Below are 17,222 nucleotides of genomic sequence, written 5' to 3'. Positions count from 1 at the left end.
AAAAGAATATTTTAATGAAAAATAAAATTATTTTTATAAATGAAATTCATGAAGATTATTAATGGCATAAAAGCAATATACCTATTAGGGTACATATTAAATACATATTAAAAGCACATTGAGGTATGACCAGACACAAAGACTAAAATGGCTATAGTAATATATAGATAATTCCAAGTTCTAGGAAGTCTTTATACTCACCTACATTGCTTATAAGACTATGAAATGCCACAGCTAGATGGCTTTCTACTTTTGAACTTGAACATAAACTGATTTTGTAACCAGTGATTCCATTTTTTATGAATCTACTTGGTTAATCTCAGTTGTCAACTTGATGAGGTCTAGAGTCTCACGGGCCAAGTGTGTTGAGGGACTGTCTTGATTATGTTAACACAGGTGGAAATACTTGACTACTCTGGGTAGCAGAACTGGGATCTTGAAGACTATAAACAAAGAAAGGGAAGTGTCCCTGCACACATTCCACTCTCTTTTCTGATCCTGGGCGTGATATAATCAACTCTACTCCTGCTGTATGAAAGTCCTCAGCCATGATGACTGCACCTTTCTTGAACTGGAACCCAAAATAAGGCCTTCTCCCTTAAGTTGCTTTTTATCAGGGTATTTTATTACAGCAACAGAAAAAAGTAAGACATATTCTAAGGAAAAATGTACTTATATGTGCACTAAAGATAGATCCAGAAATGTGTGGAGCAGTATAATTCATAGCAGCCCCAGAGTGAAGCCTTTCTAGACTCTGATAGCTGAAAAAAGAATGTAACACAAGATATGACACTTTCAATAGACTATTCAGCACTAAAATTATCAGTTACAAATATGTGCTTCAACATATATGCAATGCTAAGAGAAATATTATAAGAAGAAAGAAATTCTTAGAAATAATGAGTTTATAGTGTCTACTATACCCAAGAGTAGAGACTATCAAGAGATCTTTCTGAGGCAATAGAAATGTTTACCCCTGCAAATTCTCTCAAAATCATATGGCTGCATCTTTACAATGGGTAGGTTTTATATGCAAATTATGCATGGGGAAAAGGAAATACATAAGTAAGAGCTTTCCCAGGATATCTTTATGTTCAAAGTTGTTTTCCTTGGTTGTATTACTGATGAGTTACAAAGTAAACTGTCATTTGTCATGACTTCACAGCACTGGTGGCAGCTATGACCATGATACAGAATAGTTCTGGCACTAAAATCTAAGTGTCTCTTCTTGCTTGTGCTCTCAGACTCCATGTTGGCATATTTAGTCTTCCCACTTGTAATTATCCTGCCTCCAAATTGAGATAAGGATTAACTAATTATAGTGGTGCCTCTGACACAAGCCATATCAAATACACCCTGTAACCCAAACCAACAGTTGTTCTGCCTGCAAAAGTATGCCAGAAAGCCCACAAAACCATAGCATCTGCTATGAGATTCAACACGGGGGAGGGACTGAATCAACTGACAGAGTTCCCTGAGTTGTTTCATATGGCACAGGTTGACCTTGAACATTCCTAACATTTCCTTTCTTAAGATAAGTCTCAATGTGCCTATCACAGGAGCCATGAAAGAGTATTGGAATTAAAGGCTTAGTTTAAATCTTGACCCTCATACATGTGAACTTAGCAAAATAACTTACTTTTTTTTCCATTTTATTATTTTATTCATATTACATCTCAATTGTTAGCCCTTCCCTTGTATCTTTCTATTCCTCCCTCCCTCCCACTTCCCCCCTTCTCCCTTCCCCTATGTCTGTGATTGAGGGAGACCTCCTCCCCCTATGTATGCTCTTAGAATATCGAGTCTCTTCTTGGAACTTGCTATCCTTCCTCTGAGTGCCGCCAAGCCTCCCCATCCAGGGGACGTGGTCAGAAAAGGGGCACCAGAGTTCGTGTGAGAGTCAGATCTCACTCTCCACTCAATGGTGGAGAATATCCTGTTCATTGGCTAGGTCTTGGTAGGGGTTCGAAGTTTACTGCCTATATTCTCCTTGGCTGGTGCCTTAGTTTGAGGAGGACCCCAGGACCCAGATCTGCCTGTCATAAAGTTCTTCTTGTAGGTTTCCAGGACCCTGTGAGTCCTACTATTTCCTTATTCTTCCATGCTACTCTCGCCTAAAGTCTCAATAACTTATTTTTTTAAAAGCTTTATTTAATCCCTGGGGAAATTTTCCTACTCCATGAGCTACTGTGAGAAATAATTAGGATTGTTCATATAGAGAAAATAATCCAATATTTGAAAGCAGACTATAGCCAATATGACAGCGAAGGTTTTGCAAGAAGTTGACTCCAATCTTCCTGTCTACCTTAATCTCCAGGAATTTTCTATCCCAAACAAGCCAGATGTCTAACTAAATATCACTGCATAATGACTCTAGCCCTCTGTTTTCTGGGTAACCTTATTCTCAGGTTTGTATTCAGTAAACTTACTTATCTCTCGGTATACATATTAAAGCTAATATTCTGCATGCTGTTTAGTGTTCTGAACACAAACTCTTTAAATAATTCATACCTTTAATTATATGCTTTAAAATATATTTGGGCATGTATATTTTCTCTGGTACAGAATACATTTATTTCTGGAAACATACTGAGGGTTGTCAAACATTCTATGTCCCTACCATGCCTCTTAAGGCATACAAGACACATTCGTTTCTATCTCTGATAAACTTAAAGAATAATTTGAGGCTCTCTATTCAATTCAATTTTTTCACTTTATAATAAGAATGAAAAAATCACCCAAAGAAAGGAGAAATAGCACACAAGCAGTGTGATGTTAAGTGGAAGCAGAATTGAGGCTTCCCATGGCAGAGACCTTAAATGTCCCTCAATATCAATTATCCGTCATAACCAATTGTTAGACAGAACATGGCCACTTAGCACAAAGGCTTTATTTCAAACCCTTATTTTACTTAAATATGGGTAGGGATTCTACTAAATTACATGCCTTATAGCTATTTTTTTCCTTTACTCATTCCTTGTATTCTTATGCCTAGAACACAGATGCAATGTGAAATTCCATATCTGATAATGAGGGTGAAAGTCACTTCGCATGGACAGCAGGGACAGAAAGCTGAATGAATATGGCTCCTGGAGGCTTTCAAGGAGCAGAGATATAGTCAGCTGTAGATAGCTGACATTCAGACTTACATAGAAAAAATAAACAGTGATAAAAGTATATAAAATAATAATAAAATAGAAAAAAAAGAAATTCACTTATATTTTGTTTAAGAAGCCGTTTTTTGCTATTATTTTGTTATTATTAGAAGCTTATCCTATTGTCCTTCTTAGCAATGGCCCACTGTTTGCAGCTCTTAATAACACCCTTAGATATGCATCTCAATTCATTATGTCATTAATACAACCATGAGCGAAGTAAACAGGTTCTCTTCCTAGGTGCAAACCTATTAAAGGGAAGTTAATTTTTCTTCAATTATCTACCCACTCATATATATAACAAACATTTATCTTTTTATTAATTTCTTTCTTTTCCCATCTCCATCCCAATCATAACAGCTCCCTTCCTCCTCTCTTCCCAGTCCCACCCTCCTCCCTCTTCCCTGTGTGCCCCACCCTTACCCTTCAGTAAAGGGGAACACCCCCATCTACTTATCCCAGCAGGTAAAGTCACATCAGGACTGATAGCATGCTCTACTGTGATGACCTAGCAAGGAAGCCCCACCTGGGGAAAGTGATCAAAAAGGCAGAACGTGTGTCTTAGACTTAGTTCCATTTTGAACAATCTCAGTCTATAGTCACATATCGCTGATAAGATTAAATATGTCTAATACATTCACTTTACGCCACATCCAGCCTCTACCCTCCTCCTCCTTTGTTGTCCTGGGAAGTATGACCTGCATGGGGCACATCAATGGACTTTCTTACATCATGGTTGGGTTGCTCAATAGGGAGCTTTAGTGGGATATCAGACAGAAGTCAGAGAATTAAAACTACATCAAGTCATACTATACACAACATTGTGCTTAATGGCAGACACACAGTCACTGGTGGTCCCAAAAGATTATATCACCTAGTAATAGATACCTTCTTTAGATCGTGCAAGTATACTTTTTGTAGCTCTCACAAAACTATCTAAGATAATATTTCTCAGAACATATTCTTGCAACTAAGAAATCTATGATTATATTTATTGTATCAATTTCTTTCCTGAAATGGCTTCTCTGGTTAACTGTATGCCTTAAATAAGGTCACTCTTCCCCAAGTGGCCCACTAAATGACTCTATGGTTTGATTTAGAAAACCATTTTCTACTTTTGTGACCTTTGATCTGTTATTGCCCCTAAAAAAAAATCACTGTATCTCATGATTTCCCTATATACTGTCTAGATAGCCTTTAAAATAAAACCTTTCTTAATATATCCTGATTTGACTCTTCCATTTGCTTCCTGTTAGCATGCTGACTTATCTTCTTGGGTGCAAACCTATTAAAGGGAGGTTTACTTTTCTTCAATTATCTACCAATTCATATATATTTGCTCCATTCTTTTTAGCCCAAAATACAGATACTAAGATACAAATGGAATCTACCAGAAGCACCACTGGAGAGATATTTAGCAAACTCTTAGAAGAAAAAGAAGCTCAGAGAAAAAGAATGTCATCATGATCAAATCTGGCCATCAAGCATTTATGATGCATACCCCTCCCTTACTTCTCTCCTTTTTTGAGAGAAATTAAGAAGTTTAAATTAAGAAGTGGGACTTACAGGTGAAATCCACAAGCACTAAACAAAGTCCATTTCACCTACATGGCATGACAGGAGCCAGAGTTTTGCCTTCCAGATCCCTTAGTATATGTACTTGGAGCCTTCAGTGACTGTTCAATATGTCTGCTTTAGGCCACAATATAGACTTAAAATGGACAGTGAAACCAAATTATTATTTACATGTTCCTTTTTTACCAATCAACATAGCGAGGAAATACCATATATTTAATGAACAGAAAAACTTCAAATTCTGATTTTGGCAGGAGAAAAAGAGTGAAACAAAAAAGAAAAATGCAACCTCATCCTAAGATGTCCATCCACATCCTAATTCCAGAATTTGGGAATATGTTACTTTTAATGGCAATGGCAATATACAGGTAAGATCAGGTTAACTATCTTAAGAAGATGAGATAGATTACTTTGGTGAGCTCTGTTCAGTCTTAACAATCCTTACAAGTGAAAGAGGGAAGGAGGCAAATGAGAATCCGTGAGATTGAGCTGGCCTTTGCTGGCTTCAAAATGGAAGGGGACCACAAAGCACGGAATGCAAACAGCGTCTTGGTGATGAGAATAGCATGACAATGTACTCTCTTCTGGATCCTCGAATAGAACAGAGATCTGCTAGTATCATCACTTTAGTGCAGTGAGATCTACTTTGGATTTTGAAATTTCAGAATTACAAAACAATAATTCTTGGTTTAAACCACCTAGTTTGAAGTAATTTTGGAAGTATTTTTTCACTTCAGCAGTTAACCAATATGTAATCTATTGTTAAAATCTTTAGACCAGGAACCTACACTCATGAAAGTAAGTTTGAGAAGTGACTGAGGACAGAGATAGAAAGCACATTTGGTCAGTATACCAGTTACTAACCTGTATTCAAGGCAAGCTGGACTCAGTAAAAGCAAATTTATTCCCCATTCAGAAGTTTGCCATCATGAAATGCTTTTATGTCTTTTGTAGCACCTAATAAACACCTGCTTTTCTTTCAGTGATTTTAGAATTCACCAGAACTTTTTGAAGAGAGCTTTTTAAGATTCTTTCATAGTGACCTTATGCCTCAAATTTAATTCTCTTACTGTCTTATGCCCTCAGAGCAATGAATTACAAATTCAAAAACAGTAGTCAAAATAACCCTTACATGATTATTACTAGGTACAGAATAACTATTTAAACTTTATTTCTATTTACTATTTTAAAATTTGTAAACCCTCTAGAGCATATAGTTTACAGAACACTATTTTTCATAATTTGTATTCTAGAAAACTCCATTGCCAAGTTCCCACTTTATTGTTGCCTTTTTCAAAATGGTCAACCCCAAGAAAGATGCTTGCCTTACCACACTCTGTCCAAGCTGCTCTCGGAAGAAGTAGTCCATATTTCTCTTTTGTAGGCTGTCAAGGTAATGCTGGAAGCGAGTGTATGTGTATGGGTAACAGTAGGCGAACTGGTAAATATCATCTTCTCGGTCAAAACAGAATGCAAAGGACATCACATAATTCTTCCTGTGGTCTGGGCAGCGATAGTAGTAGACATTTTTTGGTGGCAGTCTTTGCCTAGAAGATACAAACACGGTAATTCAAGACCTAAATGGTAACAGGTAAGAATGAATACCTAGGAAAATGTCAAGGAAAACAGTGTCATGGCAACAGGAGAATTACGAAACTCCACGGGGTCAAAAACACATGGGAAAAAGGCAGCACTTTGTTAAAGGCTGGTTCTCTGCTTTCTCAATCATTTGGAAAATGCAAAGTTAACAGATACAACCCAATTTTGTTCATTTTTTAATCCTTATTTTGACCATTTACTATATGCCTAGGCATTACGCTAGGGCTGGGAGATACAAGAGTACATATGACAACTGAAGCCATGGTCCTTATGGAGTATAGATTCTAATAGGAACGCAGACAATAAACTTAAAACTAGGCAATACATTTTTGTTATGAGTGTAGCTTTTAACAAGACACTTCATAATAGCCACAAATAATATAAAATATCTTGGTATAACCTAGCAAGTAAAATACCTGTATGACAAAAATCTCAAATCTTTGAAGAATTAAAGAAGATATCAGGAGGGATTCCAAGATGGCGCCGACCAATAAACCACGTATCTGATCTACTCCGAGGAGACCAGGGACATAAGTGAACCCACAGATTGCTGAGCTTTGAGAACTGTAGGTGAGTGGGGCCCCAAAGGCCGCAGACCAAACAGGTGGCCTACACCTCTGGGACAAGCAACATCCTGGGGGTGCTAAACGCACTCCCCAAACTCTGGAAGGGAATCCATATGCAAACTGTAGACAGCATATAAAGCACAGACTCGCTGTTTGGGGAGGGGATTTTCCAGAGTCCCCAGCCAGAGGAGTCTCAGTGAAGAGGGTGACTCTGCCCTAGGATTCCTCCTTCCACACCACCCCAAAGTGCGGAGGTCGCCCGCCTAGGCTAAGTGGAAACACAGGCGATGGGACCCAACAGAGACAGCTAAAGTGGAACTGCAGCTCGCTGGCCATCCGGGGCCCAACCTAATACCGATCACAGCAGACTGAGCCTGCAAACAGCGGCAGTGAGAAATCAGCTTGGACTGCTTCCACAGACCTATTGGGAGACGTGGGTCTTGCCTAGAGCGATAGCTGAACATCATAGCCCTGTGGGAAGACCTGGTTCCGCAGGCGACCGCCAGAGCTCTGCAACCCTATTGTCCCTAGCCTCCCAGCCACAAGGCACTGGCCCTGCACTCCCCGAACAAGAGAGCCTAGCTGGGGCTCCTGGCCCAAGCAAGGCAGGCACTCTCACATTATCGGGAGACGAGACATGGGTGGGTCATGTTTGCAGTGTCTAATTGCTAACCTAGAGCATTAGTGGAGCATCATAGCCCGGCGGGAAGATCTGCTTCCACGGGCGACCGCCAGAGCTCTGCAACCCTATTGTTCCTAGCCTCCCAGCCGCAAGGCACTAGCCCTGCACTCCCCGAACGAGAGAACCTAGTTGGGGCTCCTGGCCCAAGCAAGGCAGGCGCTCTCACATTATCAGGAGATGAAACGTGGGTCTTGCTTGCAGTGTCTAATTGCTGACCAAGAGCAACCTTGGTCCCTCCAGGCATATAGTTCTGGGAGAGGTTGGACACCTCTACAGGGTATAAAGACAGAGATAAAAGACAGCTACACCCCCAGAAGATCTGATCTACCTGGGGTCTTGACTACAAAGCCACAGGAAGGAAAGCAGATGGGATCAACCTACACAGTCAGAACGTTTGTGTGCGGACCTTATTCTAGGTCCCAAAACTGTTGATCTGAATTACAGCAGTAAAGTCCAAACAGAAATTAACTTTGGCTGACTCAGCCTAGAGCCCACGGTGCAGAGGAAAATCACCAGGAGTGAAACTGGATCACCTACCTGTTCCACAGAATTACTCCCTGATCCCCACAGGCAAGAGCACCTGACCTATAATCAGTCATCAATTAACTACTCTCAACCAGCGAAGGTCACTACAAAATACCTTCCAACATCAGAGCCATCAAAATGACAAGAGGACAGCGAAAGAATGCTAAAAAAACCAAAACAGTTTGCCATCTCCAGATCCCAGCATTCCCAATGAAAACAACCTGGAGAAACTAACAGCAATGAATAGTCAAGAAAATGACCTCAAGTCCTTAGTAAAGAAGATGATAATGGAAGAAACAAATAAAATCTGTAAACAAATGCAGGAGGAGGCAAACAAGAGGGCTGAAGAGTTAAAAGAGTCATATAAAGAGGCACTGGAAGAATTTCAGAAAAATATAAATAACCAGATGAAGGAAATCATTAAAACAGTCCAAGACCTGAAGATAAAAATGGAAGCTATGATACAGGAACACACAGAAGAAAAACGTGATCAAGAGGCATCAGAGAAGAAAGCAAGCATCTCAGAGGTGGCTGTATCTAACAGATTGCAAGAAATGGAAGAACGAATATCGGGACTTGAAGATACAATCGCAGAACTGGAAACAACCATCCAGGGAAATACTAAATCTGAAAAATTCGTGACACAGAGCATTCAAGAATTAAAAGACAACATGAAATAGCACCAGATAGATTTCCAAAGTGGCTGTACTAGTTTGCATTCCCACCAGCAATGAAGGAGTGTTCCTCTCTCCCCACATCCTCGCCAGCATGTGGAAGACGAAACTTGAGAATAATAGGGATTGAAGAAGGCAACCGACTCCACAGCCCAGAAAATATCTTTAATAGAATAATAGAAGAAAATTTCCCCAATTTGAAAAAGGAGATGCATACGAGCATACAAGATGCCTACAGAACACCAAATAGAATAGACCTGAAAAGAAAATCTTCCTGCCACATCATAATAACAACACAAAATATACAGAACAAGGAAAAAATATTAAAAGCGGCAAGAGAAAAAGGTCGAGTAACATATGAAGGCAAACCTATCAGAATTACTCCTGACTTCTCAACAGAGACCATGAAAGCCAGAAGGGCCTGGACAGAGGTTCTGCAAACCCTAAGAGAACACAGATACCAGGCAAGACTACTATATCCAGCAAAATTATCAATAACCATTGACAGAGAAGGCAAGATATTCCATGACAAAAACAAATTCAAACAGTACCTAGCCACAAATCCGGCTTTACAGAAACTATTACAAGGAAAACTCCACCCCAACTGGTCAAACTACAACCAAAACTACATAGGAAATAGATAAATATACCATTGCAAAATCACAACCTCACAAAATCTCGACTGTTACAAATACCAAAAATGAAGGGACTTACCAATCACTGGTCATTAATATCTCTCAACGTCAACAGTCTCAATTCTCCAATAAAAAGACACAGACTAACGGAGTGGATGCATAAACATGACCCAACATCCTTCTGCATTCAAGAAACACACCTCAACCACAAGGACAGACATTGCCTCAGAGTAAAAGGTTGGGGAAAAATATTCCAAGCAAATGGTCACAAGAAACAAGCTGGGGTAGCCATTCTAATATCTAATAAAACAGACTTTCAACCAAAATTAATCAAAAGGAATCAGGATGGACACTTCGTACTCGTCAAAGGTAAAGTCAACCGAGAACACATCACGATTTTGAACATCTATGCTCCGAATACAAGGGCTCCCACATTTGTAAAAGAGTTATTAACAAAGCTTGCCCCACTCATCGATACCCACACATTAATAGTGGGAGACTTAAACACCCCACTTTCACTCAAGGATAGGTCTTTGATTCAAAAACTAAGCCGGGAAATAACCTCATTAACCAATGTCATGAATCAAATGGATATAACAGATATCTACAGAACTTTCCACCCAAACGCAAAGGATTATACCTTTTTCTCAGCACCCCATGGAACATTCTCTAAAATTGATCACATAGTTGGTCACGAAGCAAACCTCAACAGATACAAGAAGATTGAAATAATACCTGTATCTTATCAGATCACCATGGTCTAAGGCTGGACTTCAACAACAACAGAAATAACAAAAAGCCTACTCACACATGGAAACTAAACAACTTTCTACTTAATGACACGTGGGTCATGGAAGAAATAAAGGAAGAAATAAAAGACTTCCTGAAATTCAATGTAAATGATGGAACAACATACCGAAATTTGTGGGACACATTGAAAGCAGTGCTAAGAGGAAAAATTCATAGCACTAAGTGCCTTTAAAAAGAAAATGGAATCATCCCACATAAACAACTTAACAACACATCTGGATGCTCTAGAAAAAAAAGAAGGAGAAACACCCAAGAGGAGCAGACGCCTAGAAATAATCAAATTCATGACTGAAATCAATAAATTAGAAACAAAGAGAACAATCCAAAGAATCAACAAAACCAAGAGCTGGTTCTTTGAGAAAATTAACAAGATAGACAAGCCGTTAGCCAATCTAACTAAAAGACAGAGAAACACTATCCAAATTAACAAAATCAGAAATGAAAAGGGAGACATAACAACAGACACCGAAGAAATACAAAGAATCATAAGAACCTACTTTAAAGGCATTTATGCCAGAAAATTCAAAAATTTAAGGGAAATGGACAAATTTCTTGACCGATTCCATTTGCCAAAATTGAACCAAGACCAGATAAACAAATTAAATAGCCCTATTTTGCCTATAGAAATAGAAGCAACCATTGATAGTCTCCCAACCAAAAACAGCCCAGGGCCAGATGGTTTCAGCACAGAATTCTACCAGTCCTTCAAAGAGGAGTGAATACCGATACTATTCAAGCTATTCCAAAAGATAGAAATGGACGGAATATTACCAAATTCCTTCTATGAGGCCACAGTCACATTGATACCTAAACCTCACAAAGACCCAACAAAAAAAGAGAATTTCAGAACAACTTCTCTTATGAATATCGATGCAAAAATACTCAACAAAATACTCGCAAAGCGAATACAACAGCATATCAAAGACATCATTCACCATGACCAGGTAGGATTCATGCCAGGCATGCAGGGATGGTTTAACATACGGAAATCCATCAATGTAATCTATCATATAAACAAACTGAAAGAGAAAAATCACATGATCATCTCTTTAGATGCAGAAAATCATTTGACAAAATCCAACACCCATTTATGTTTAAAGTTCTGGAGTGATTGGGAATACAAGGCACTTATCTAAACATAATAAAGGGTATATACAGCAAACCAACAGCCAACATTAAATTAAATGGAGAGATACTCAAGGAAATCCCTCTAAAATCGGGAACCAGACAAGGCTGCCTTCTGTCCCCATATCTCTTCAATATAGTTCTTGAAGTTCTAGCCAGAGCAATAAGACATCAAAAGGAAATCAAGGGGATCCAAATGGGAAAGGAAGAAGTCAAATTATCCCTATTTGCAGATGATATGATAGTGTATATAAGTGACCAGCAAAATTCCACCAGAGAACTCCTACACCTGATAAACACCTTCAGCAAATTGGCAGGATACAAAATAAACTCAAAAAAGTCACTAGCTTTCCTGTATACAATTGACAAACAGGCAGAGGAAGAAATTAGGAAAGCTCCTCCCTTCACGATAGCCACAAACAATATAAAATATCTAGGAGTAACTCTAACCAAGCAAGTGAAGGGCTTATTAAAAAAAAACTTCAAACCTCTAAAGAAAGCAATTGAAGATGACATCAGAAGATGGAGGGATTTACCTTGTTCGTGGATTGGGAGAATCAACATAGTAAAAATGGCCATCTTACCAAAAGCAATTTACAGATTCAACACAATCCCATCAAAATACCCACAAAATATTTTGAAGATATTGAAAGATCAATTCTCAAATTCATATGGAGAAATAAAAAACCCAGAATAGCAAAAACAATCCTATACAATAAAAGATCCTCCAGAGGAATCTCCATACCTGATCTCAAGCTGTACTACAGAGCAACAGTAATTAAAACAGCATGGTACTGGCAAAGCAATAGACTGGTGGATCAATGGAATCGAATTGAAGACCCAGAGATGAATCCACACACATTTGCTCACTTGATTTTTGACAAAGAAGCCAAATCTATTCAATGGAAAAAGGATAGCATCTTCAACAAATGGTGCTGGTCTAACTGGATGTCTACGTGTAGAAAAATGCAATTAGACCCTTATTTGTCACCATGCACAAAACTCAAATCCAAGTGGATTAAAGACCCCAACTTAAAACCAGAGACATTAATTCAGTTAGAAGAAAAAGTGGGGAAGAGCCTGGGACACATAGGCACAGGAAACAACTTCCTGAACAGTACACCAATAGCCCAGGCCTTAATGTCAGCAATTAATAAATGGGACCTCATGAGGCTGAGAAGCTTCTGTAAGGCAGGAGACACTGTCAGTAGAACTAAGCGACAGCCTACAGCCTGGGAAAAGATCTTCACCAACCTTTCATCTGACAAAGGTTTAATATCCAAAATATATAAAGAACTCAAGAAATTAAACACCACAAAACCAAACAACCCAATTGCGAAATGGGGCTTGGAACTTAACAGAGAATTCTCAGCAGAGGAATATCAAATGGCCAAGAAACACTTAAAGAAATGCTCGTCCTCGTTAGTCATCAGAGAAATGCAAATCAAAATGACACTGAGATTCCATCTTACACCCATCAGAATGGCTAAGATCAAAAACTCAAATGACACCACATGTTGGCAAGGATGTGGAGAGAGAGGAACACTCCTTCATTGCTGGTGGGAATGCAAACTAGTACAACCACTTTGGAAAGCTATCTGGTACTTTCTCAGAAAAATGGGAATAGGGCTTCCTCAACACCCAGCTATTCCACTCCTTGGAATATACCTAGAAAATGCCCTATCACACAACAGGGACATATGCTCAACCATGTTCATAGCTGCTTTATACATAATAGCCAGAACATGGAAACAGCCTAAGTGTCCCTCAGTAGAAGAATGGACTAAGAAACTGTGGTACATTTACACTATGGAATACTACTCAGCTATTATAAACAAGGAATTCCCGAAATTTGTGGAGAATGGATTGATCTAGAAATTATCATAATGAAGTGAGTTCACCCAGAAGCAAAAAGAGACAAACAGTATATACTCACTTATATCAAAACACTAGTCCAAGGGATACGTACCATGAAAAACTTTACTTACCAAGAAAGTGGGTAAGAGGAGAGGACATCCTATTGAGACTTTAGGCGAAAGTAGCATGGAAGAATGGGGAAATAGTAGGATCCACAGGGTCCTGGAATCCTACAAGAAGAACTTTATGACCGGCAGATCTGGGTCCTGGGTTCCTGCTCAAACTTAGGCACCAGCCAAGGAGAATATAGGCATTAAACTTCAAACCCCTACCAGGACCTAGGCGACGAACAGGATATTATTCACTGTTGAGTGGAGAGTGAGATCTGACTCTCACACAAACTCTGGTGCCCCTTTTCTGACCATGTCCCCTGGATGGGGAGGCCTGGCGGCACTCAGAGGAAGGATAGCAAGTTACCAAGAAGAGACTCGATATTCTAAGAGCATATATAGGGGGAGGAGGTCTCCCTCAATCACAGACATAGAGGAGGGGAGAAGGGGGACGTGGGAGGGAGGAAAGAAGGGGAGGAAACAGGGGAAGGGCTAACAATCAAGATGTAATATGAATAAATTAATAAAAAATGTAATTAAAAAAAAACAAACAAAAAAAAAGCCACCACCACTACCACCACCACCACCACAACAACAACAACAAAAAAAAAAACAGTAACAGGAGCACCATCCTGAACTTCCAAGAAAAAAAATTCAAATAAATATATTTTGGAAGTTTGAATAAAACTATGTAAATATATATAAAAAAGAAGATATCAGAAGGTGAAAAGATCTCCCATACCCATGGATAGGTAGGATTAACATAGTAAAAATGGCCATCTATCAAAAACAATCTACAGATTCAATGCAATTCCCATTAAAATGGCAACACAATTCTTTACAGACCTTGAAAGAACAATTCTCAAGTTCATATGGGAAAAAAAACTTATTAGTTAAGTCAATCCTTTAGAAAACAAGATCTTCTGGAGGTATCTCCATCCCTGATCTCAAGCAGTACTACAGAGCAATAGTAATGAAAACTGCATGTTACTGGCATAGAAACAGACAATGGAATCAGATCAATGGAATCAGATCAAAACCCAGCTTTATTTATAATAGCCAAAAAAGTGGAAATAAACTTGATGCCCCTCAACTAAAAAATGGAAAAAGAAAATGTGGCACATATATATACAATGGAATATTACTCTGCTATTAAAACAATGACACATGAAATCTGCAGGAAAATGAATGGAACTAGAAAAGACTATCCTGAGCAAGGTAACCCAGACACAGAAAGATAAACATGGTACATAGTCATGTATCAGTGGATAGTAGCCGTAAAGTACAGGAATACTATGCTACAATCCACAGACCAAAGAAGTAACAGCGAGGGTCAAAGTAAGGAGACACTTGAATCTTCCTAAAAGGGAAAACAGAATAGACATGGGGAGGGTAGATGCATGAAGGAGATCTGTGGAGGCGGGTGGTCAGTACACCAGGAGGGGTCAAGTTGGGGAGGATGGAGGGAGAGAGTACTGGGAGAAAGAACTAGAATTGGCATGGGAAGGATACTCTGGTAAGAGCTAGAATCCTAGGAAATTGGAAACTCCCAGGAAATCTGAGTATGACTCTAGCTAAGACTCCTAGCAATGGGAGATACGGTTCCTGAAATAGTCATCTCCTGTGACCAGAGAAGCCTTCCAACGGTGTGACTGGGATACCAACCCAGCTACAAAGCCTTAGAATTTCTCCTGCCAACAAGATGTATATGGATAAAGATGCAGCGGAAATTGAGGAAATAGATTGAGACCTATGCTGAGAGAGGGGGAGGGCGAGAAGGAGCCACCCCATCCTTGACACTATTAAAGATATTCTTCAATACTTCCAGACAGGTACCTAGAATAACTGTTATCTCAGAGTCTTCACCCAGCAACTGATGGAAATAGATGCAGCAACCAATATATTAGGCAGAGCTTGGGGAATTCCATGAAGAGGGGCAATGAAGGATTGAGGGAGCCAGAGAGGTCAAGGGCACCACAAGAAAACATACAGGAACAACTATTCCTGGGCCTACGGGACTCACATAGACTGAACCACTAAACAGAAGAGCATACTTGGCACAGACTTGGGCACTTTGCACATATGTAACAGCTGTGCAGCTTGGCCTTCATGTGGAACTTCAAAGAACAGGAGCAGAAGCTCTGTTCCTACTGTGGGATCCCTTTCCCCGAAGTGGGCTGCCTTTTCTAGCCACAACTGGAGAAGATATGCCTAGTCCTACTACAACTTGATATGTCAAGGGAGGTTGATATCACGGGAGGCCTTTCTTTTTCTGACCTTTTTCTGAGGAGAAAGGTAGGACATAAGGATGGCAGGAACATGAGGTAAGAGGGAGGTACTGAGAAAAGAGAAGGGAGGGGATAGGGATGCAAAACGAGTAATTTAATCAATTAAAAAAATAAACAATATAGTTATAAAAGGTCTGTTGGTTTGATAAGGATAAGAATGACCTTCATAAGCTCATATTTTTAAATGCTTGGTTCCCTCCCTGTTGGTGGAACAGTTTGGGAAAAATTAGGAGGTGTGGAGATGTTGGAGAAGTTGTGTCATTGGGGGTGGGATTTGAGGTTTTGAAAGCCCATGCCATCCCCAGTTAGTTCTTTTCCTGCTTTGTATTTGTAGATCAGGATGTAAGCTCCCAGCTCCTCTTCTAGGTCTTTAAGAAAAATGAAGTTTGTTATGTGAGAGACATCAATGAATAGAGGCGTATTTTTCTCAGGAAGTCAGGATTTGTTTCCTTTTGTAAGACTAAGTCACAGTTTTTAAAGTAAAAAGAGAAGGGAATAAAATATTCGGCATAGCCGGGCGTGGTGGCGCACGCCTTTAATCCCAGCACTCGGGAGGCAGAGGCAGGCGGATTGCTGTGAGTTCGAGGCCAGCCTGGTCTACAAAGTGAGTCCAGGATGGCCAAGGCTACACAGAGAAACCCTTTCTCGAAAACAAAACAAAACAAAACAAAACAAAAATATATATATATATATATTCAGCATTACTCTACATTATTAATATTATTTTCTACAGAGCATTATGTAGGACTAATTTTTAATTTAATACTTTATCAAATATTGGGGCTTTTCATATGTGATTATAATATGTTGTGATCATATTAAGCACTTATGCCCCTCCAACTCCTCCTGGGTCTACTTCTACCTCCCAGCTTTTCCCAACTTTATGTTCTTGATTTTAATATCCCATTTGGTCAAATTAGTTTTGCTCATGTACAAGGAGGTACAGGGGAATCTGATGGAGTACAGTCAACTAATCAGGAATTAAACTAAATAAAATGGACCCTTTTCTAGCAGCCATTACAGCCAATAGCTTCTCAGATAGGGGTGGGGCTAAGAAAATCCTCCATGTTCCATGCAGGAATGTTGATTAGCTTGAATAGTACAGATCTTGTGTAGGCAACAAGAGCTGTTGGGTTTTATGAGTGTGGTGGTTCTACCATGTCCAGAAGACTCTGTTTCACCTTGGTCTTCCCAACTTCTAGGTCTTAGAGGTTTTTTTTTGTTTGTTTGTTTTTGTTTTTGTTTTTGTTTTTTTGCCTTCTGTTTTGCTATGTTCTCTGAGTCATGAGGAAGGTTTGATATAGATCTTCCATTTATGGATTATAACACCATAGACACTTCCTTTCTACATATTGGCCCATTGTAAGTTGCTGTGTTAATTTCTGTCCATTGCACGAAGAAGCTCTCTACTGAAGTCTCAGGGTTACACTAATCATAAATTTTATTTTCCATGGAAGCATTTTGGGAAATACTGATTCAAAGTGTGCTGTCTGAGTAGTCTCTCTAAAACACAATGCTCACTCTCTGTTAAGGAGCACCAGGAGAGACACCCATAAAGAACAATGTTTCAGTCATAGCCTTACAACATTACGCCATCCACTCCACAGAGCTTTGGAGCCAA

The 17,222-nt window shown here is 39.4% G+C and overlaps 1 protein-coding gene across 1 annotated transcript in view; it reads right to left on the bottom strand.

Moving 5' to 3' along the window:
• The window catches only part of Agbl4 (AGBL carboxypeptidase 4), a 1,177,749-nt gene that overhangs the window by 516,147 nt on the left and 644,380 nt on the right, over window positions 1-17,222 (bottom strand). Inside the window, exon 5 of the mRNA XM_051171890.1 lies at window positions 6,061-6,277. Coding sequence (XP_051027847.1) covers window positions 6,061-6,277 — 217 coding nt within the window. The remainder of the gene's footprint in view (window positions 1-6,060; window positions 6,278-17,222) is intronic.

Source organism: Acomys russatus, chromosome 29, assembly GCF_903995435.1.
Source record: "Acomys russatus chromosome 29, mAcoRus1.1, whole genome shotgun sequence".
Lineage (NCBI taxonomy): Eukaryota > Metazoa > Chordata > Mammalia > Rodentia > Muridae > Acomys > Acomys russatus.
The sequence above is the reverse complement of the archived record's forward strand: the minus strand, read 5'-3'. Positions and strand labels throughout refer to the sequence as shown.